This window comes from Pelodiscus sinensis, chromosome 4 (genome assembly GCF_052426305.1).
Source record: "Pelodiscus sinensis isolate ZL-2025 chromosome 4, ASM5242630v1, whole genome shotgun sequence".
NCBI classification, from domain to species: Eukaryota; Metazoa; Chordata; order Testudines; family Trionychidae; genus Pelodiscus; species Pelodiscus sinensis.
Window position 1 is genome coordinate 15,651,247 of NC_143055.1, and position 22,272 is coordinate 15,673,518.

The 22,272-nt window shown below is 43.2% G+C and overlaps 1 protein-coding gene across 6 annotated transcripts in view; it reads left to right on the forward strand.

The window, feature by feature from the left end:
• MAEA (macrophage erythroblast attacher, E3 ubiquitin ligase) overlaps positions 1-22,272 on the forward strand; it is a 118,372-nt gene that overhangs the window by 88,101 nt on the left and 7,999 nt on the right. For all 6 annotated transcript variants that reach the window (XM_006122904.5, XM_075930929.2, XM_006122906.5 and 3 more), the window contains one exon: positions 21,630-21,738. In XM_006122904.5, coding sequence (XP_006122966.2) covers positions 21,630-21,738 — 109 coding nt within the window. The remainder of the gene's footprint in view (positions 1-21,629; positions 21,739-22,272) is intronic.

Genomic DNA, 22,272 nt, shown 5'->3' on the forward strand with positions numbered 1-22,272 from the left:
TTTTGGAATGTGTTTTATTAAGAATACCATAAAATATTGTAATGAAATACAGGCAGTCCTCGAGTTACGCGGATCCGACTTATGTCGGATCCGCAGTTACGAACGGGGCTTTTCTCGCCCCGGAGGATGGGAGCGGCGGGACGCCCAGATGCGCCGCGGTCTGCCGCCCCCGTCCTCTGGGGCGAGAAAAGCTGCTCCCCATCTCCCTGGTCTGCAGGGAGACTGGGAGCAAAGCCTTGGAGCACGCCTGCAGCGGGACAGCCCGGGCACGCTTGAGCTGTCCCACTGCGGGCGTGCTCTGCGGCTTTTCTCCCCGTCTCCCGACCAGCAGACCAGGGAGATGGGGAGCAAAGCCTCGGAGCACGCCAGCAGTGGGATAGCCATGGCGCGCCTGGACTGTCCCGCTGCCCGCGTGCTCTGCAGCTTTGCTCCGCGGCTCCCAGGTCAGCAGACCAGGGAGACGGAGCAAAGCCGTGGAGGACTTGGGCGGTCCCACCACCCCCATCTCCCTGGTCTGCTGGGGGGGGGGGGTGCAGCTAGTGCCCCCCTCCCGTCCCCAGCAGACCAGGCTTTTCTTGCCTACCCCTGGGGTAGAGCAGCTGGGGGCTGCCGGGTTGGTCCCGCAGCGCCGCTCCGGACCAACCCGGCAGCACCCCAGCTGCTCTGCCCCAGGCGTCCTGATTCAGCCGCTGCTGGTCAGTTTCAGCAGCGGCTGAATCAGGACGCCTGGGGCAGAGCAGCTGGGGTGCTGCTGGGTTGCTCCAGTAGCGCCGAGGAGCCGCGCTACTGGAGCAACCCAGCAGCACCCCAGCTGCTCTGCCCCCGGCGTCCCCAAGTCAGCCGCTGCTGAAACTGACCAGCGGCTGACTACAGGAAGCCCGAGGCAGAGTTTCAGCAGCAGCTGACTTGGGGACACCTGGGTTTCTTAAGTTGAATCTGTATGTAAGTCAGAACTGGCGTCCAGATTCAGCCGCGGTTGAAACTGATCAGTTTCAGCAGCGGCTGACGCCAGTTCCGACTTACATACAGATTCAACTTAAGAACAAACCTACAGTCCCTATCTTGTACGTAACCCGGGGACTGCCTGTATACAGTATGAATATCATAATAGATGTTCATCTACAGCTGTGTATGCAGGAGAGAACTGTGTAGTTCACTGAGATTTGAGTATTTCTCATTATGCCTTGTACTCTTCGTACCGTGCTTTCGCTTGTTTATATTGCAAACCCCCAAATGTTAAAAAATCATGTGTATATTTTTTTAAATGTTGTTTTGGTGTTTGAGCAGTTGGGTATAATGGGATCACACTTTCAAGTATTTCTCCAATTCTGAGGGCTAAACTTTTTTTCTTTTAGTGAAAACTAAGATTCTCACAATCACTGGGCTGCAGGAGCTTTGTCTTTATTTAATAATAATAATAATAATAATAATAATAATAATATTTATTATTACCACAGGAAATACCATCAGACTTCTGATAAACTAGTGAGAATTGGCAACACTGCTTCTCTTTGAGATGACAGCTCTAAGACTTTTACAGAAATGGAGTCTATAAAGACGATCTGGGGTTGGAGTAGACTCCTCCATGCAGGGAAAAGATCATAAGTCTCCATTTCCTCTCATGCACCACCACTGTTCAGGAACCTAGTGTTAGCTTCAGTGTTTGGGGAGTATCTGTTTTAATAGAGAGGCCATAGCTGCTACAGTCTTCTCCTGTCACACATGGATAACTCTGGTGGTATTGGTAGGGCTACTGGAGTAGTGGGTGAGTGGATGCTTTAGGACAGGGGTGGGGAACCTAAGGCCCGGGGGCCAGAAGTGGTCCCCAGCTTGCCTGGACCCAGATCCCCAAGGCTCTGCCCTCTATTTTCAGACAGGCACAGTTGGTGGCTAGTTCCCTGGGAGCTGTAGACTTCACTGCAGAAAATTATGGTAGTGTTGTTCCTTTTATAAACTGACACTTGGTGAAGCAGCTCCTTGTCCCTCCAAGGAACTTCAAAAGAAACTTTATAAGCAATTAGGCAACCAGTAGGAAGGACCCATGCAAGGGAGGAAAGTTGTTGGCATTTGAGATGTTAAGAGCTCTAGAGTGGAGAAAAGATGAAGGAAGAGACCATGGGCAAAGAAGCAATATGGGCTTGAGGTCACAAGTGGATGCCTGCTTAATTCTAAGCATCTTGTGACAGAGGGTAGGCAGAAGCTCCCCTTCACCCACCCATATGTCATAGTGTGCCTGAGATAAATGGGTTTAATTGATTAGTGTTGTATTGAAGCTAATCTAATCTTGGGTTGTTTCGCTTAACCTCAAGGGAATTCTATCTATTGTATAACAGGGATTATTGGTGTCCCACAATAAAGAACTTCCACAACATTTATTTCCTATCTCCAGCCATCTCTTCATCTTTCTTGCATCCACTCAGTCCAGAAAACTTCCTTAGAAGTGTCTCTATGTGGAATAGATTTGTCTTTTTAAGCAGTTCTTTTAGATAATACAAGTCTTCACAAGTATGGATACTTCATGTGCTCTCATTTAGACACCGGCAGCTACCAGGTACTTTTGACATGTCTCTTAGAAATAATGTTAACCTTGGGGTTGGAAGAAAAGCATGAAGGGCTCTAATATAGCTTTTTTTTCCTGAAGCACATTCTTTCCACATCTATTGAATTGAATGATGTCTTTGCATCGTGTGACTTGATTGCCTGCTTACTGGCTGCTTCTGGATTGCTCCTGTGCCAAGTTGGCCATCTTGCATCCTAACAATGCATAGTCAAGATCTAAAACATAGCCCTCCCAACTGCGCTTTGAAAAATCCATGGCCCTCCAGTGCCACAACAGCTGGTTTTCATAGAAGATCAGGGCTGAATGAGACCTTAGGAGAGGTCATCTAGTGCAAACCCTTTTCAAACAGGACCAACTCCAACTAACTCATTCTTGACCTCATTGCCTGGCTTTAAGAACCTCTAAGTATGGATTCCACCATCTCCCCAGGCAACCCTTTCCAGTGCTTCACTACCCTGCTAGTAAAATAGGTTTTCTTCTGATACCCAGTCTAGCTTCCCCCACTGCAACTTGAGACCATGGCTTCTTGTCTTGCTATCTCCCAACACTGGAAATAGCTTAGCTCCAACCTGTATGAAACGCCCCTTTACGTGGTTGAAAGTTGCTATGAAATACCTCCTCACTCATCTCTTCTGCAGACTAAATAAGGCAAATTCCCTGAGCCTCTCCTTAAAGGATGTGCCCTAGCCCCCTAATCATTTTAGGCCCTTCTCTGGACTCTTTCATTTGCCCACATCCAGGGGCAGATATAGGGCAGGGCGAACGGGGCTGCCGTCCCGGGCCCCGCGCTTAAAAAAGCCCCGCGCATGCGCCGTGGCAAAGGGGGTGCCCCGCGGAGTTACGCTGCCCGGGGCCCCACAAAACAGTCATCTGCCCCTGCCCACATCCTTTCTGAAGTGTGCGGCTCCAAATTGGATGCAGTATTCCTAATGTGGTGTTACCTGCGCTGAATAGAGGGGAATAATCACTTCCCTTAATCTGCTAGCATTGCTGCTACTAATGCAGCTCAATATGACATTAGCTTTCTTGCAACAAGGGCACACTTTTGGCTCGGACCCAACTTTTCATCCACTGTGATTCCCAGGTCCTTTTCTGCAGAACTGCTGCTTAGCCAGTTGGTTCCCAGCCTGTAGGAATGCATGGGATTCTTCCATCTCAAGTGCGGGACTCTGCACTTGTCCTTGGTGAACCTCATCAGATTTCTTTTGGCCCAGTCCTCCTATTTGTCTAGGTTACTCTGGACCCTGTCCTTACCCGGCAGCATATCTATCTCTTCTTCCAGCTTAGCGTCCGCTACAGACTTGCTGAGGGTGCAATCCATCCCCTCATCCAAGTCTTTAAATAAAGATATTGAACAGAACCAGACTCAGGACCAGCTTGATACTGGCTGCCAACTAGATATTGAGCCTGACAATGTAGCCAGCTTTCTCTCCACCGTTAAAGTCCCTTTATGCAAATCATACCTCTTTAACTTGCAGCCAAGATTACTGTGGGAGACCATAGAAAAAACTTTGGTAAAATCAATGTTTATGATGTCCACTGCTTTCCCTGTATCCACAAAGCCAGTTACCTCATCATAGAAGGCAATCAGGTTGGTCAGGCATGATTTGCCCCAGTGAATCCAAGATGGCTGTTCCTGATCACTTCCTTAAAGTGTATAAAAAAATGGATCCCTTGAGGACCTGCCCCATGTTTTTTCTAGGGGCTGAGATGAGGGTTAAAAGTCTGTAGTCCTTTGAATTCTCCTTCCTTTTTTTAAAGATAGGCACTATATTTGCCTTCTCTTCCAGGATCTGACCCAGTCACCACAAGTTTTCAAAGTGGACTAAGGCTCTTCAGTTGTGTCAACCAGCTCTGTCAGAAACTTTGAATGCATTAATCTGGCCCCATGGACTTGTGTATGTCCAGTTTTTCTAAATTGTCTTTAACCTGTCCTTTCACTACTGAAGGCTGCTAATCTCTTCCCCATACTGTGCTGGCACGTACAGTAGTCTGGGAGCTGACCTTGTTAGTGGGGGAAAAAAGCATCAAGTACTTCAGCTTTTTCCACATCATCTGTCATGAGGGGGCTTTCCACATTCAACAAGGATTGCACACCTTTGCTGACTTTCTTCTTGTTGCAAACCTACCTGAGGAAACCCTTCATGTTATCCTTTACACCCTTTGCTTTCTGCAATTCCAATTGTACTTCGGCCTTCCTGATTATACCGTTGCATGCTTGAGCAATATTTTTATACTCTTACCTAGTCATCTGTCCAAGTTTCCAAGTCCAGGGTCTGTATTCTGATGCTCTCCTTTCTTTATTTTGTGAGGAGTTGAATTTGTCCATCTCATGATCACTGCTGCCCAGATGCCACTCTACTTGTACTTCCCCCTACTAATTCTTTCCTGTTTGTAAGTAGCAGATTAAGTTGGTTCCTCCAGCACTTGCACCAGGAAATTATCCTTACTATTTTACAAGAACTTTCTGGTTTGTCTGTGTGCTGTTGAATTGCTCTCCCAGCAGATGTTAGGGCAGATGTTTTCTGCTTATAAAAGCCAGGGCCAGCATTAGGGGGTAGCAAGCAGAGCAGTTTCCTGGGGCCCCACACCACAGGTTCTGCTAGAAAATTTAATTTTTCAGGCTTTTGCTTCAGCCCCATGGAGCATCAGCTTTCTGCCAGGGACTCCAATATGTCTAACGCTGGCCCTGTTTGGCAGACCCCCTGAAACTTGTTTGATGGCTAGGTGAAAATCACTGCGCTGCAAGCACTATTTTCATTGGTGGGAATACAGCTTCCTTATGTTATTCAGAAGCAAGACATGACAGTGGTTTGAGCTAGGGATGTTCACGGTTAAACAGTTAAAGGTTAAACACAGGATCCAGGCCGGAGCAGCCCCTGCCATCCGTGACTATGGTGTGGCAAGTCAGGCAGAGGTAGCCCCTAGAGGCCCTGGCTTCAGCAGAGCTGCAGCCCTGGCGGACTCAGGCCGCAGCCATGCTGCAGTGGACTAGACCTCTTCTACCATGGCTGTTGTCGTTGAACTGCATGAACTTGGCTTTGATATGGTTGCAGTTTCAGAATGCTTTATGGCAGTTAGGGCTAGACCTGTTTCAAAGTTCACTGTGCGTGCTGTTACATAGAACAAAGAAAATAAATGTTAGCACCAAAGGATAAATGCTGCGCAACTTACTAGCAAGTCCCTTCCCACGTTTGCCTGGTAGAAAGGAAGATTAGGTGTGCTGTATTAATGCAACTACTGAGGTGTGCAGAATTGCCCATCTTTAGTAACCAATGTTGCATCTTTCTGGAAGGAGAAGAGTGACAGCAGGGAATGAGATGGCCATCAGAAATTGTACGTTTTGGGTCTCTCTTGCTTTAAGGGGTCTTGATTGTTTGTAACTGGTCAGAAGAAAATTGAGTGAAACAGGAATGGATTATAATTAGGGATGTTAGATGTTATTTAGTTTAATAATAATTTAAACTCATCAAATGTTAGCGGTTACACAATTATTTGATGGTCCCCCGGGGACAGGCTAGCAGCCAGAGTGCTCCTGGTCCCACTCCTGGGAAACTTCCTATTGTCCCATACTGCTGCCTCTGATACAGCAGTGTAGTGCAGCAGCAGCCTCTGTCTGCGGCATGGAGAAGGACTGAGCTCACCATGGACAGGAGCTGCTCCCCTTTATCATAGGCAGCAGTTGTAGGGGTGGGAAGTGCAGGCGGCTTTGTGGGATCCAGTACTTGCACTCGCTCCCACTTTGAGAAACAATGTGCTATACTGAGGAAACCTAAAGCATATTTGATGGTGACCTTTTGTAAAACACCTATAAAATACAACTAAATGATTTGAACATAAATGGAAAAAATCTTAAAAATATGGAAATAAAAGAAGAGAGTTTAGCCAGGGGAAAACTAATTAGATAAAATAAGTAAAAGAAAATAAAAGCTAAAGATGACAGAAGGCAAACTGTGAAAGGCAAATGACCATGACCATGCCACTAAAATGCAAAAGCTAGAAACAGTAACAAAGTGTGGTGAGAAATTGGCAATGACAAAGTAGTACATAACAAACCTACCTTCGTCCATAGAACTGATAAGACATTTGTGAGTTGTTGGCCTAATCATTTTGAGCCCCGATCGGCTATGTGCATTTGATTTCAAAGTTGTATAGTAAGTCTATAAATTGAGTTAGCCGCTTAACTTATTCTGCAAGTGCATATTTTAAATCATTACACTGACTTTTTTAAGAGCAAAGTATATAATATGTATTCTATAGAAAGATATTTAGTTGATCCTGAATCGCAACGAATGCAACTGTGTCAGTTAAAGCTTTTCCTGTTGTGATATGCTGTCTGAATTTTTTTTAAACCCTGCCATAATTAAGAGAAATTGTAGAATATGTCTTTGTCTAATTCATTTCTTTTGACAGCACTGATTCGCTCATAGTACTATGCATTCTGTGTTCAGCGTCTCACTGCTAGCTCTAAAGAAACTTGCTTTAGAAAACGTTAACTAGTGAATGTTATGAATATTTCCTATCTCATTTGTTAATTTTAAAACAAATATTTTCATGAATAACAAAGAAAAATTGAAAACTAACATATTTTGGAAGGTGTAGTATAAAAATTCAATTGCTTTTAGCAAACCATCACAATTCTGTTTTTAATAGCTTGCTTCTGTTAAGTGCCTACAGCAGGATTCTTTCATTATTGTGTCCATGGTGCAATAAATAGGTCAGGCATCCATTAGAAAGCAGAGAAAGAGGCTGTTTACCAAGTAGTTTCCTGTATGAGTGGAACTCAGAGAGCTGACATTTTGTTGAAACGCAGCTGGTGTTTAAATAAGTTTGAAAGCTTTGCTTACTGCCTGCTGAGAACCTCTAAAGTGACATATTGCTTTTAGGATACTATTGATGTGAGCTTTAAAAATATGTATCTTATTTAATAACAATGTTTGAATTTCTTAAGCTTTTTAGAATATAATGTTTGCATACCGAGTTGCTCTTTCAAGAGCACTCTGACCAACTACCTTGGAGCAAGTTTCAAGAATATACAAAATCTATTTAATGTTAAACCCGTGACACAATGGTAGAAAATTCAAAGTTCAGGTTAATGCTTTGTCCTCAATTCATACAGCCTTAAAAAAAAAATGTAAAACTTTTTTCCAAAAATGTTAGGGCTATCTTGATACTAACACTCACTTGGCTGTTGACAGACTTCTACACTTGAGCTGAAATTTTTCATATTAAATTACATTCTAGGGACTTTCAACACTGTTAGTGTACAAGATGTAATGTAGTCACCAGTTAGGAGTAATCATGAAAAGTTTGATTCAGATGCTTATGAAAGCTATTTGTACTCAATCAGATTTTAATTGGGAGCAGGAAACTTTGCTTAAGAAATAATCAGTGCTGTGTACATAAAGAAAAGAAAAATATTCAACTTATTTTAGATCCATTTCTGTTAGAAGACTAGACTTGGCCAAAGTATTGGTTTTCCTCATTCTGTTTGTTTTGTTTTGTTTTTTTCCTGAACAGGTACAAATAATTGGAATAATTTCACTGTGCTTTTTCAGCACAAACTTATTTGACTGCTAATACAGGGGTTCAAGATAAGACATATTCTAGTATGGTCCATTGAGCGGAATAAAGAACGTGTCCTGTGGGTGGAAGCAAGTAATCAGTACTCCAGTCGACTACTCACTAACATGCCTAGTTTTTACTTTAATCGTATTGAAGCTCTGGGCTCTTTGAAGTCAGTATCAAAACTCCCACTGATTTCAGTGAGGCCAAAGTTTCACCTGCTGACTGTAGTTGTCTTTTGTAGTGGAAGGAATTTTTGTTGGTGTAGTTTGAATAGGCTACAGCTTTTTCTTGAGTGTTAATTATGGATGGTACTGGTCAGGCTGCTGAGAATACACCTGACTAACCAAAATTACTTTCTTTTGGAAAATAGCTTAAATATTGAACAAAACCTTTCCACCATCCAGACTATTAAACTATCTCTGTATGAAAAGTCAGTCATGTTTGTCTTTCCAGTAACAGTTGCAGAAATTCAGTGAATCAAATGTCATACTTTCTTTTCATATATGGGAGTATAAGAAAGGAGGTGACATACCAGTAGACAAAGGTAAGAACATAACATAAAAATGGCCATAGGTCCATCTAGCCCAATATCCTGTCTGAAGCCAGTGGCCAATACCAGATGTCCCAGAGGGAGGGAACACATCAGGTAATCATCATGTGATCCCTCTCCTGTCATCCATTTCCAGACAAACGGAGGCTAGGGACACCATTCCTACTCATCCTGGCTAATAGCCGTTGGTGGACCTAACCTACATGAATCTATCTAGCTCTTTTTTGAACCCTGTTAAAGTCCTAGTCTTCACAACATCCTCTGGCAAGAAGAGCTACAGGTTGACTGTGAGCTGAGTGAAGAAAAACTTCCTTTTGTTTGTTTTAAACCTGCTGCCTATTAATTTCATTTGGTGACCCCTAGTTCTTATATTGTGGAAATAAGTAAATAACCTTCCCTTATTCACTTTTTCCACACACTTTTTCCACATGATTTTATAGACCCTCCATCATATTTCTCCGCCCCCAGGGATGTGAAGGACTAGTCACTTCTCCCCTCCCCCCACTTGCTGCTTCTATCAAAAAGAGGCAGCAAGCGAGGGAGGTAGAGGGAGTACTTCAAAGCAGCAGCACCGCATTGATCCTGGGACCAGACCTCAAGCTCCATGCAGCGCTGCAGCTTTGAAATGCCACCATGGGAGCCTGGCATCAGGCTCCTCCCGGCATTTCAAAGTGGCAGCACCACGTGGCGCCCGGGCCCCGCTGATCCCGGGCTCCATGTGGTGCTGACTCCATGTGGGGAGTCTCCAGCTGACCCCGGGCTCCATGTGACGCTTTCGCCTTTAAAGTGTAGTAACAGCCCTCAGACTGTTTCTACACTTCAAAGGCAGAGATGCCCTATTAACTACAGGCAGTCCCCGGGTTACATGGATCCGACTTACATCGGATCCCTACTTACAAACGGGGTGAGGCAACCCTGCACTAGCTGCTTCCCCCCCAGCAGACCAGGGAGACGCGAAGCTAGCGCCCCCCCCCCCCCCCCCCCCCAGCAGACCAGGGAGACGCGGAGCGGCTTTTCTCAGCAGACAAAACTGAGAATAAAACTGAGCTCTGGAGAAATGTTTGGCTAGAGTTTCCCCTACAATATGTACCAGTTCCGACTTGCATACAAATTCAACTTAAGAACAAACCTACAGTCCCTATCTTGTACGTAACCCGGGGACTGCCTGTAGTCAAATAGTCAGTTACCTGCAATTTAACATCCCTAATCCCCCCCCCTTAGTCTCCTTTTTTCTAAGATGAAAAGTCCAAGTCTTTTTAATCTCTTCATATTGGACCCATTGTAAACCCCTAATAACTTTTGTTGCCCTTTTCTGAAGCTTTTTCAATGCCAATATATCTTTTTTTGAGATGAGGTGCAGAATTCAAAATGTGGGTATACTATGATTTTATATAGAGGCAATAAAATATTTTCTGTCTTATTCTCTATCCCTTTAATTATTCCTAACATTCTATTTGCTTTTTTGACTGCCGCTGCACACTGAGTGGATGTTTTCAGAGCACTATCCACAGTGACTCCAAGATCTTTCTTGAGTAGTTGTAGCTAAATTAGTCCCCATTATGTTGTATGTATAGTTGGGATTATTTTTTCCCATGTGCATTACTTTACATTTATCAACATTAAATTTCATTTGCCATTTTGTCGCCCAATCACTTAGTTTGGTGGGATCTTTTTGAAGCTCTTTACAGTCTGCTTTGGTCTTACCTAATCTTGAGCAGTTTGGTATCATCTGTAAATTTTGCCACCTTAGTTTTTACCCCTTTCTCTAGATCATTTATAAATAAATAGAATAGAATTGGTCCGAATACAGACCCTTGGGGGACACCACTAGTTACCTCCCTCCCCCCCATTCTGAAAACATACCATTTATTCCTACCATTTGTTTCCTGTCGTTTAGCCAGTTATCAATCCATGAAAGGACCTTCCCTCTTATCCCAGGACAACTTACTTTACTTACTTAAGAGCCTTTGATTGACAGAGAAGGATGGAGGAAATAGCTTGCTATTTGTGCATCCTGTTGATCTAACAAAGTATTATACTTGTATGGGAGAACTGTTTCTTTCTTCCCAGCTGGGGCTCTGGAGTGTTGTGGGGCACCATCCCCCCTCACTTTTCTCAAGGGCTACTTCACATCTGTTTTTAGCTTCTCTTATTGCCTGGCTGAGTAATGAATTCAGCCCTTTTTTGGAGTTGGGGTTTAGGGGAGGAAGCTCTAGAAGAGGAAACCCTAAAAAGGAGGGAGTGGGGAATTGGAGAATAAATTTACCGGCTAGCAATTACACAAACAGGACAGGTTTACGAATTGATTAGTAATCTTAATCTTAACACATCGTAGGGAAATGTTTGAGATTTTTGTGTTGGCTTCTGTTTATTTACTTTAGTCTTCTGCAATATAGAGTACAGGCAGTCCCCGAGTTACTTGGATCCACGTCGGGTCCGCAGTTACGAACGGGGCTTTTCTCTCCCCGGAGGATGCGAGCGACGGGACGCCCAGACGCGCTGCGGTCCTGCCGCCCGCGTCCTCCGTGGCGAGAAAAGCTGTTTCGCGTCTCGCTGGTCTGCTGGGGGGGAGCCCTCCCCAGCAGACCAGGGAGACGCGGAGCAAAGCCACGGAGCACGCAGGCAGCGGAACAGCCCAGACGCGCTGTGGCTGTCCCGCAGCTGGCGTCCTCCGAGGCTTTGCTCCCTGTCTCCCTGGTTTGATGGGGGGAGCCCCCCCCCCCCGCAGCAGACCAGGAAGATGCGGAGCAAAGCCGTGGAGGATGCGGGCGGGACCGCGGCGTGTCTCGGCAGTCCCGCCACCCGCATCTCACTGGTCTGCTGGGGGGGGAGGCGGGGGCGCAGCTAGTGCGCAGCTAGTGCGCCCCCTCCCCCCCCAGCAGACCAGGCTTTTCTTGCCGACGACGCCTGGGGTAGAGTAGCAGGGGCGCTGCCAGGTTGGTCCCACAGCGCTGCTCCTTGGCGCTACTGGACCAACACGGCAGCACCCCAGCTGCTCTGCCCCAGGCGTCCCCAAGTCAGCCGCTTCTGAAACTGACCAGCGGCTGACTACAGGAAGACCAGCGGCTGACTACAGAGTTTCTCTGCCTCGGGCTTCCTGTAGTCAGCCGCTGGTCAGTTTCAGCAGTGGCTGAATCTGGACGCCAGTTCCGACTTACATACAAATTCAACTTAAGAACCAACCTACAGTCCCTATCTTGTACGTAACCCGGGGACTGCCTGTAGTCCGATTGTAAATCGTTAAATATCAGAAACAGATAAGCATTGCTCACTGGCTTATGCAAGTGTACTGAATAGGGAACAATACTTGGCTCTTGGTTTCCTGAAAGACCCTGCATGCTCAGCATTAATTCTGGCTTGATTTTGAATGTGCAGTGAACTGGGACCATACTTGATATCCCTATCAGTTTTCCTTGCGCACCTACTGTTCATGTAATAGTGAGTAATATTTGATTGGAATACTCACGCAAAAAGTAACTGTCAAGAAAAAAGAGCTAGTTTTATGGACAGCTGACTGAGGTGCCATTAGGTCTTTGGCTCCTAACTAATAATAATTAGAGTAACAATTAGAATAACAATAATTCTCAGCTCTTCTTTGGGTGCTCGTCCCCATGTTTGTACCACTGTGGGTGTACATGCACACCATACACCTGAAACCAGAAGATTCTTACTAAGGGTACGTCTAGACTACATGCCTCTGTCGCCAGAGGCATGTAGATTAGGCTACCAGACATAGGAAAATGAAGCGGCGATTTAAATAATCGCCGCTTCGTTTAAATTTACATGGCTGCCGCGCTGAGCCGACAAACAGCTGATCAGCTGTTTGTCGGCTCAGCACGGCAGCCATGTAAATTTAAACGAAGCGGCGATTATTTAAATCGCCGCTTCATTTTCCTATGTCTGGTAGCCTAATCTACATGCCTCTGGCGACAGAGGCATGTAGTCTAGACGTACCCTAAGTAGTGTCTGCTGGTCCTCAGCGCTCTTTTTCTCCTTGCATTTCTTATCACCACGTGGTCTTAGATGTAACAGTGCAGTGTCCATGGTCTGACCATGTGTCATTCCTGTAAACATTAACATGTAATTATTATAAACTCATCTTAGTTTTGTTAATTTTAAATAGATTTTGGGAAGAAATCATCTCTCTCCCCCTCTCTCCCCACCCCTTCCTGGCATGGCACACTAATTAGGCCCTGGAATCCTATCTCCTGCCCCTGTTCTTTCCCAGTCAGTGATGACCATTATAGGTATCTCTGCTGCATAAGAGCAGCTCATATCCCCAGTAAGTGTAGCGTCCACTATTCCTTCCCAAACCCAACGAATGTGGGAATTCAGGAAGCAACTGAAAGAACAGATTCAGGCCGTAATCGTATCTGAGCTGGGCAGTGGGCAGAGATGTCAAGGAGCCACCATCCAGCACCATCTCTTCAGATGTAGGAGCAAGCAAGGATGAATCTTCATCTCGGACTCACTATTAGGGTAAGAAAACTTCTCTAAAGATAAGATCTGCTTTTCAAGGAAGTCTGTATACCTTGAGTTTGGGTGTCACTTTGCTCCTGGTCCAAGTGTCTTGAAGAGATATAAAGGCCCAGGTACCAAATGGTTGACTTCAGTGATTAAATGTTTCAGCTTCAGCACTATCGGTAGGAGCAGGACTGTTGGAACTGAGTAAAGAGAGGCCTCAGCATCAATTAGTACAGTCTTTGATATTGATGAACAGATACTGCCCTGTCATCATTGCGATCTTCAAAGATTCATAGAGAGAGAATTTTTCATGTTGACATTTGCACCGCTTTGGAGGACATCATCGTTCTGACAGATCTGGAACCTTTTTTTATCTGAACTGATTCTTCCAAGCGAGATTCTGACATCGTGTATCCACAAATGTTATAGAAGAGACTGTTCTTCTATTCTCTCTACTAGCTGGTATCATTCCTCATGAACAGTTCTGACAGCAATGGCTTGGAGATGGAGCCCACGTTTTCTTCATCGGGTGAGTCTCTGGCATGGGAGAGACTCTTGACATCACTTCCAACGGACATTCTGAATCTCGGGGCTCCAGAATCTCTGGGCTTGTCATCACCACATGAGATAAGATTGTTCTCACCACCACTACCATCTCTGCCACTTGTGGTACCATATGCCACAACACATCCCTCTCCCTGGCCTTACTAGGACTGCAGGTCCTGTACATTCAAGACATCTGTTATCCTGAATCCATCTGGTCCCACAACCACAAACAATGTTATCATCCCTTTCCTCTGAGAAACCAGCCTGAACTATTTCTAGAGCCCATGGAGAAGAACTTGATCCAGTGTTAATCATGTACGTATTCTTCCTCTCCTGACAGCATCCTCTTCTTCCCTGCTCCAGCATCACTGTCTTCACTTACTAATCACAAGCAATTTCAAGAGTTATAAAGGATTGATGTTATCCTCCAGATCTCTTTGGAAATGATCATCCCTCAAATTCATGGACATTTTTGCAAAGTACAGGATGTACTAGTGTTGTACTCCCACTCAACAGTCTAGTCTATCCTAGACCTGGTCAAAGAATTATGTGACTCCCCAGCAAAAGGTACACCCAGTTGTAATAGTGCAAAGAAAAGATACTTTGTTTTTCCCATGGGACCAGAATTTCTTTTGACTCATCCTGCTCAAACTCCCTGGTGATTCAGATTGATACAGAGAGAGAAGTAGAAAACCAACTGTCAAATCTGCCCCTGCAGACCAGGAAGCCAAATGTGTGGACCTCCATGGGAGGAAAGCATTCATTTCTGCCTCCAATTCTGTGTAGCTCACTATCAGTCTGCATCACCCACTTTCTCTGACCAGAGCCTGATGAGAGAGAACACGAAGGCATGGACCAGTGAATAACACTGGCAAAAATCTTCTGTGCTCAGCGACAGAGTACAGATGTACTCCACAGTGGTACAGAGAAAGGCCACACATCTCAAAGAACCCCACTTATGGGAAGGAGATAACCCTCTTTTTATTATTAATTATTATTATTATTAATAGTTTCTTTTAAAAAGCGTTCCACTCCATTTTCCCTCCTCCTCCCCCCCAATCTCAAAAACCAGTCTTATTTTCCATAGTGTCTAGTGAGGTTGATACTATGTATTGGCATAATCAGTCACATTAAGAAGTTATTGCTTTGATGCAGCACTGCAGTTGTGTACGCTTAGCCTTCCAGTTTTCTTCTAATGTGTTAGGGCTGGTCCCCTTTTCCACATTATCAAAGTAATGCTGCTACCATAATACGGTCAGTACTCAGAAAACAATATTTGTCTTCCTGAGTTTACTCACCCATAATAGTAAGTTCAGTTGAAGCAGTTTGTCCTATATGACTTTCAATACATTGTGGTTTGGACTGGGAAATTAAGAGAGTGTTCTCATGGTATTAATGAGTTGGCCACAACTAGCAAACTGCAGTGTCTTATAAAATTATTTTAAACATATCTTTCCAAACCCCAGTTTGAATTCAGCCAAAGATGGACAGTGGCAGACTGCTGTGTATTTACATTCGCATTTTGAAACTGGCCAGCTTTCTTCTTTTTGCATTTTTTGAAAATGTTACTGCTCAGGGAATTCTGTGCCAAAATTTAAAATCTGTGAACAATATTTAAAAATTGTGCAAATTCTGCATATTTTAATTGTCTAAATAACACAGTATAATTACACTGTTTTCAATTATTTGGTGACAGGTATTTTGAAATTACTAACATAATTGAAAATAGTGTGATTCTGCTGTATATTTTGACAATTAAAATATGCAGAACTTTACAGAATTTTATTTTATTTTTTAACTTTTTTGGCACAATTCCCTCGAGTAGCAGGATTCAGTGTGGCACAATCTGGGTGTGGGCAGCTTGTTGGGGGGGGGGTCAGGCTTTTGGGGAGCAATCTGATTGCATAATCTCACTGCAAGATTCTGGTTATATAGGGAATGGGATTCTGCAGGGAAGTCCAAGTGAAGTTGATTGTGATTCAAGGGGCAGGGGCTCCAGGAGTGGGTCTCATAGTCAGAGGTCAGGGGCAACTGGTTGGAGTACATAGGTGTGGGGGTCCAAGTGCTTCTGATGCAGGGGAATGAGGCTCTGCAGGACGGAGGAAAGTTGGGGGGCTCAGTAGGGTGTTCCGGATGTGTGAGTGGGGGCAGGGGTCACTGTACCAGGAGTTGCTCCTTCTGTACACCCAACCCCTGTGCATCTGGATCCCCACCCCATCCCGAACCTCACCCGACTTTCTAAACCCCATTCTGCAGTGAGGTTCCTGGAGGTTGATCTAACTCAGCCCTGGGAGCTCTGTTTAGGGAAGGGTGAGGAGGAATTCTGTCCCTGTCATTGTTGTCCTTCCCTCTGCCCACCTGGAACCAACATCTCTGGACAGCCAGAGTATCCCCCTTCTCTTAATGATTTATCTCTTCCCCCAGCCTCCAGTCTGCCAGGGAATGAATACTGGTGTGATTTTTCTTTGCTTCCCCACAGAATCCATTTTCTGCAAGGAAACAAAGAAAATCGGGGGAGGGAATTTTCCACTGGGGCACAGTGGTACAGAATTTCCCCGGGAACATAAAATGGACAGAATTATTGCATCCTAGAACAAACATAATACCTGCACTGACATAATATTTCACAGCAAAATACCTTAAAACACTTCACCAAGTTGTTGAGTATCCTCAGCGTGTCACAATGGGGAAACTGAGGCACAAATACATCACCCATAGTCAAAACGTGAGATGACAGGAGTAGGTTCTGAAGCCGGAAAGGGCCATTCTGACCATCTAGTGACACCTCCTGTAGAAAAGAAACCATAAACTTCCCCAAAATGATTCCTAGAACGTTTTTTTCTTTTTAAATAAAAATCTCAGTATTTATTTTAAAATTGTCAGTGGTGGAGAATCCATTATGATACATAGTAAATTGTTCCAATAGTTAATTACCTTTGCTATTAAAAACTTAAAGCTTTTTTCCTGTCTGAATTTTGTCTAGATTCAGTTTCAGATCCTATTGTGCCTTTCTCTCCAAGTTTCAAGATCCCATTATAAAATATTTACTGCCCACTTTGGTACTTATAGACTGTAATTTAAGTCATCCCTTAACCTCCGATCTCTTTACTCTCAATCATATGGCCAGTCCCCTAGACCAATCTTCATCCTCCTGAAAATACGGGTTTACAGTGGAAGTGCTAAACTAGCTGTTAAAGGTTAGCAGATACTGTTGTAATTCACGCACAAATATGTTGCACTGTTTGATTTCAAAATTTCAGCTCTTGGAAAAACAGTACTGACAAAATGACTTACTTTAGAACCTTTCTCAGGAAACCTCTGCATAGCACACTTTGTGTCTGCAAGCCCTAGTAACTTCATGTCTCTCCGGGGGTGGGGGGGGCTGGGTTAAGTGTTAGTCCATCAAACTTTTTTAAAAATAACTTTCAGTTTTGCTTTGAATAAGTTTATTTTGGCTTGTTTTCTAGTCTTAGTAGAGAAAATTTGTTTGACACACAAGATGGGTGAGGTAATTGTTATATATTTGGACCCAGCAGTGAAGGAGAAGGACACAGGGGAAAGCTGATTTAAACACCACTACCTGCTGTGGTGACTATTATTCTGGCAAAAAACAGAAGTGAAGCGCTGCTCTGAGTACAGAGTGCCTAAGCTTTTAAAGGGTCAGGACATGATATTTCTCTGCCTTACTTTAAAAAACATCCCAGATAGATGACAAATGTTTGTGGCTAACATAAAGCTATATAACTTGACTAAAAGTTGTGTGTAGACTACTGCAGATGTTAAAGTTGTAAGGAATTATTCTGCTTTGGACTACCAATTCACTTTCTAAACCATTTATAAAATTGAGGCACTCTACTGATGTTTGCTCATTCTTGGAGATGTGGTAGTGGTGGTATGATGGTATTCTGTACAAAAGATATTCAGTGGTAAGGAATCAGCTAGATCTACTATCAGAGTTCCTTTGAAGAAATCAATGATATTGGGTGTTGTAACAGAGGGAAGTTCAGTTGCAAGAACAGAAAATCGTACTGGAACATCCCCAGGCAATGGTATTTGTCAAGGCTCCAACTAGCCCATATGTCACTTCCCCTAAAGAACAATTGGATTGTCATGGTACTAACAACATATGTCCTGTATATTTTACAAGTTCTCTAGTTATAGATTTCATTCACTCTGCTACCATAGTCCATGTTAAGTCTTCTACTTGAGAAGAACAATGGCAAGTCACATGTCATCAATCAGTTTGCATAACTTGGGATTTGACTACACGTAAGGCAAAATCAGGATGTAGCAGATCCAAACAGATACAAGGTGATTGCCTCAAAAAAGAGTTACAGGGGATTCCTAGGTGGCGCATATGGTGTGTTCCTGCAGACAAGCAAGAAATTGTCCAGTCTCTGCTGATGATTCAAAATAGACCTGTTAGCTCTTAAGGCATGCTTAGGTATCTATACAAAACACTCCATTAGTCTTTGTATAGCAGAATAGTATGGAGCAGAAAATGGTGCTGACCTCTGTTTGAAGCTAAGAACTTCTTAAATTCTTTTAAACAAATTGAGGTCCATTATCACTCACTAACTGTAATAGTCAGCCATATTGGCTAAACAGGATACAAAGATGTGTAGTGGTCTTGGTAGCTGGAGGAGAAATCATTCTGAAAATTCTGACCATTTGAAATGGTCAAACTGAGACCAAAACCAGACATACTTTGAATGGTCTAACAAAGTCCACCTGAATACATACGTGGTCAAGGAGTGATTAAGGACACAACAAGCTAAGCCACGATCATGTTGAATTTGCTGACACCCAGTACAGCACTTTGCCTTCCTCTCAATGCCTTTATCAACCCTAAGCCACATGACTCCAAGCTTTGGCTTTCATCCAGTGCCAAAATGACCTTCCTGAAGAGCTTCCAGAACTTGAGATTGAAGTGATTATTTTAAATGATCACTCACAGGCCCCGTAAATGCAACTTTGATTAATGGATAATTCACATGACATGAATTGTGTAAAGCAGGATTTTTATGCTCAACAATGTATCCTGTTGTTCCTTTTGTTTCCCAAAGGAAATCACGCTGAGATAAAATGCTGTATCTGATGTTTCTTTGGGTTAACAGAAGCTTGGCTGTAGCACATGCAACAGCCCATCAGCATTGCTGTGCTGAGACCCTTTATGGAATTGAATAGTACAGGATTGAGATAAAAGTAGCAATGCCCAGCATTGCATGCAAGCAGCAACTAATAACAGAATTCCATATTTTGGTCCAAATATTGAAGTTAATGGGCGGTGAACTGTCAAGAGGGTAAATATCTGCCATACAGATAGGTACGGAACTTCCACATTCTGAAGATAATGCCAAGTATTTCTTGGTAGATTTATATATAATTCTTGTCCAGTGTTAAGAGCCTTTGTGAAGGGAAGGCAGTTACTTTCTCTCTGCCATCAGGAGAAATGTGGAAGAACTGCACCCATTTGTCAATTGCAATGGTAGCATCAAAGTACATAAGAACATCAGCTGATGTCAGTTTCTATGCTTCCTTAAATGCATATTCATGTTCTTTAGTGTCTTCTCCTTTTTTGGCTTAACACATGTAAAAGTGTCAATACCGTCATCAAATTACTCAGAAGTTTATGTAGTAGCTAATCAGTTCTAAGAATGAATATAACTGATACTTTCTCTGGTGGTAGTGCTTGAAGAATCACCTTTCCTTGTTCTGGTGATTTTCCTTAAGGCCATGGCATCCATTACATGTCCAATGGATCTGCATAATGGTCCTTGTTCTTTTTCAGAAATTTTGGCATGTGTGTCCAGTGTTTCTTAAAAGTTTAAAGGTGCTTTAGTGATCACCTCGATCTTGGTCCAGTGCACCTTGTGCTTCTCAGGCCAAGTTCTGCCAAATAATGGGGGATACTTACAACCACATACAAGGGTAAAACAGCTGATCTAGTTGCACTTCACCCACATTTCTGTAGTATAAGTTTTCAAAAGTGTGGAGATTCCTTCTAGAGGAACTTGACAAAATCTGGTGTTGGGTAGATGCAAAAGTCAGTAAAAACACAGCTTCCATGTCAAGCTCCATTCTTGTGGGAACTCCCTTGATTGAGGATGTGACCCAGATGTCCTCCTTATTCCAATTTCTAAGAGCACACGCAATGCGAGGTCTTGGTCAGTGTCACTAAGGCTTTTTGCCTTTTTCCATGTTATGAATCTCTGACTTTCTTAGGTTCAGTATTCCTGGGCGCCGCCTTGGATGGACATTTACTCTGTGTAGCTGATCATGTAATGTTCAACAGGCCACAGCCATGCATCCTTTTTTTCTGGCATTTCCTGCAAATATCCTAGTGTTCCCAGCAATCCATCTTGCATGCATAGTCAGTAGCCACATGGAAATTCATTATATTTTTCTGTCTTTCCAATTCAGCCAGTGTACTTCTCAGTTCACAGTAAATTGTTAGAGGACTCTCTTCCCTGTGGTTTCCATAATGATAGCTACTTACACAGCCTTCTTGAATGTGAGTGCTGATACAATCAGTAACTTTTTTCAAATCTGGTCACTGCATAATCCAAAGAAAAATTTGGTCATGCAGGGGGCATCGCTTAATGTTTGTCTGAACTGATAATGCTTCCAAAGTGGAAGAAGGGTCTGTGTAGCTCAAAAACTTTTCTCTTTCACCAAGAGAAGTTGGTCTAATGAAAGATAATGCTTCACTTCAAACAAAAATTTTTTCAAGTATACAGTAACTCAGACTTTGTCTTCCTCCTTCAGAAACTCAAACAAACACTTAGGGCTGCGTGTGTTTTATAATTAATCTCCTGTATGAAATTCTATATTAACAATGCTTGCTTATGTAAGTATATATGAAAAAGCTATTCTGATTGAAGGATTATTAATTTTACCAATCGCATGTCAAATATATAATACAGGCAGTCCCCGAGTTACATGGATCCGACTTACATCGGATCCCTGCTTACAAACGGGGTGAGGCAACCCCGCACTAGCTGCTTCCCCCCAGCAGACCAGGGAGACGCGAAGCTAGCGCCCCCCCCCCCCCCCCCCCCCCAGCAGACCAGGGAGACGCGGAGCGGCTTTTCTCAGCAGACACCTCAGCTTGAGAATAAAGGACTGAAGGAAGTGAGGTGTGGGAGAATAAAACTGAGCTCTGGAGAAATGTTTGGCTAGAGTTTCCCCTACAATATGTACCAGTTCCGACTTACATACAAATTCAACTTAAGAACAAACCTACAGTCCCTATCTTGTACGTAACCCGGGGACTGCCTGTACTGTAATAGTCTTTATGAGAAGTGATTTTTTTCCCCCCTGAAGACACTCTAGTTCAAAACCTAATTACATGCTCTCATAATGTTGGTGCTTTGGCATTTGTGATGGTCTTGTCCCAGCAAGCGACATGCTGGTATTACCAGTTTGGTTTCTTTAAAACATTTTTATAACATAAAATACTTGGTTCATAATTATTTTCTCCCCTCACGTCCTTGTATATGGAAGGCATTTCATATATCTAGATTCTTATAGAATCAAGAGGAAGATTAGGAATGCCTGTTTGTGTAACTGATATATACAGAGTGTGATACATTTTCCTGTAATAGACTATATACTGGGATTAAATAAATTCATGGGGAGTATACTGGGATTAAATAAATTCATGGGGAGGGTTCATCTTCTGAGATTGGGGGGCCTAGCAAGTTACAGGATACATTCTCTGAGATTAAAATCACTCTTGCATTCAAATCTTCATAATCTATTTTCAAGCACTTTAAACACATTATCTTTGGATTTTGTGTGCTGAGTGTATAATCTACAATTAAAACACTTTTTTGTGAAGATCTTTCATACAGATTATGTAAATGAATTTATCTTTCAATAGGAAATCCTGTCAGATGAATTTATATTTATCCGAGTGTTCTAAATTCTTAATTTCAGACATGCAAGAAAGCACTTCAGTCAGGCTGAAGGAAGTCAGCTGGATGAAGTCCGACAAGTGATGGGAATGTTGGCCTTTCCTTCAGACACTCATATTTCTCCTTATAAGGTATATCTCTATATGTATAACAGATTAAAAATTGCAAGGTAAGCACTGGGATAGCGTATTGTTAAACCATGTAAAATATTCTTGTGTGTCTAATTTTCACTGCCTAGTGTCCATCCTATTAAAAATCCACTATAGTCCTTAATAATTTTTGCTTGTAAAAATCAATCCAAATAGGTTCATTTTTAATTTCATTTTTAAATATGCTCCTTTGTGGGTGGAAGGAGGAAGGTGACAGGAAGTATCTAAACACATATGATCTGAACACATAATCTATGTAACTACACCCACGTTAGAGTTGACAATGACCAGCAAACTTCCTGAAACTCCTAATTACCTGTTACACTACGCTCTTATTTATAAATGTTTGCTTATCTCTTTTGCCTGCCAAAAACAAACCCTACTAAATAGTATTTCTCAACACGAAAATGAAAAAGAAAAAGAAAATAGAAAATGATAAACAATTTTACATAAGTGAATATAGCAGTATGTACTGTTGGCCATTTTGTATAAACCTTAGCTGAACAGGCAAAGGAA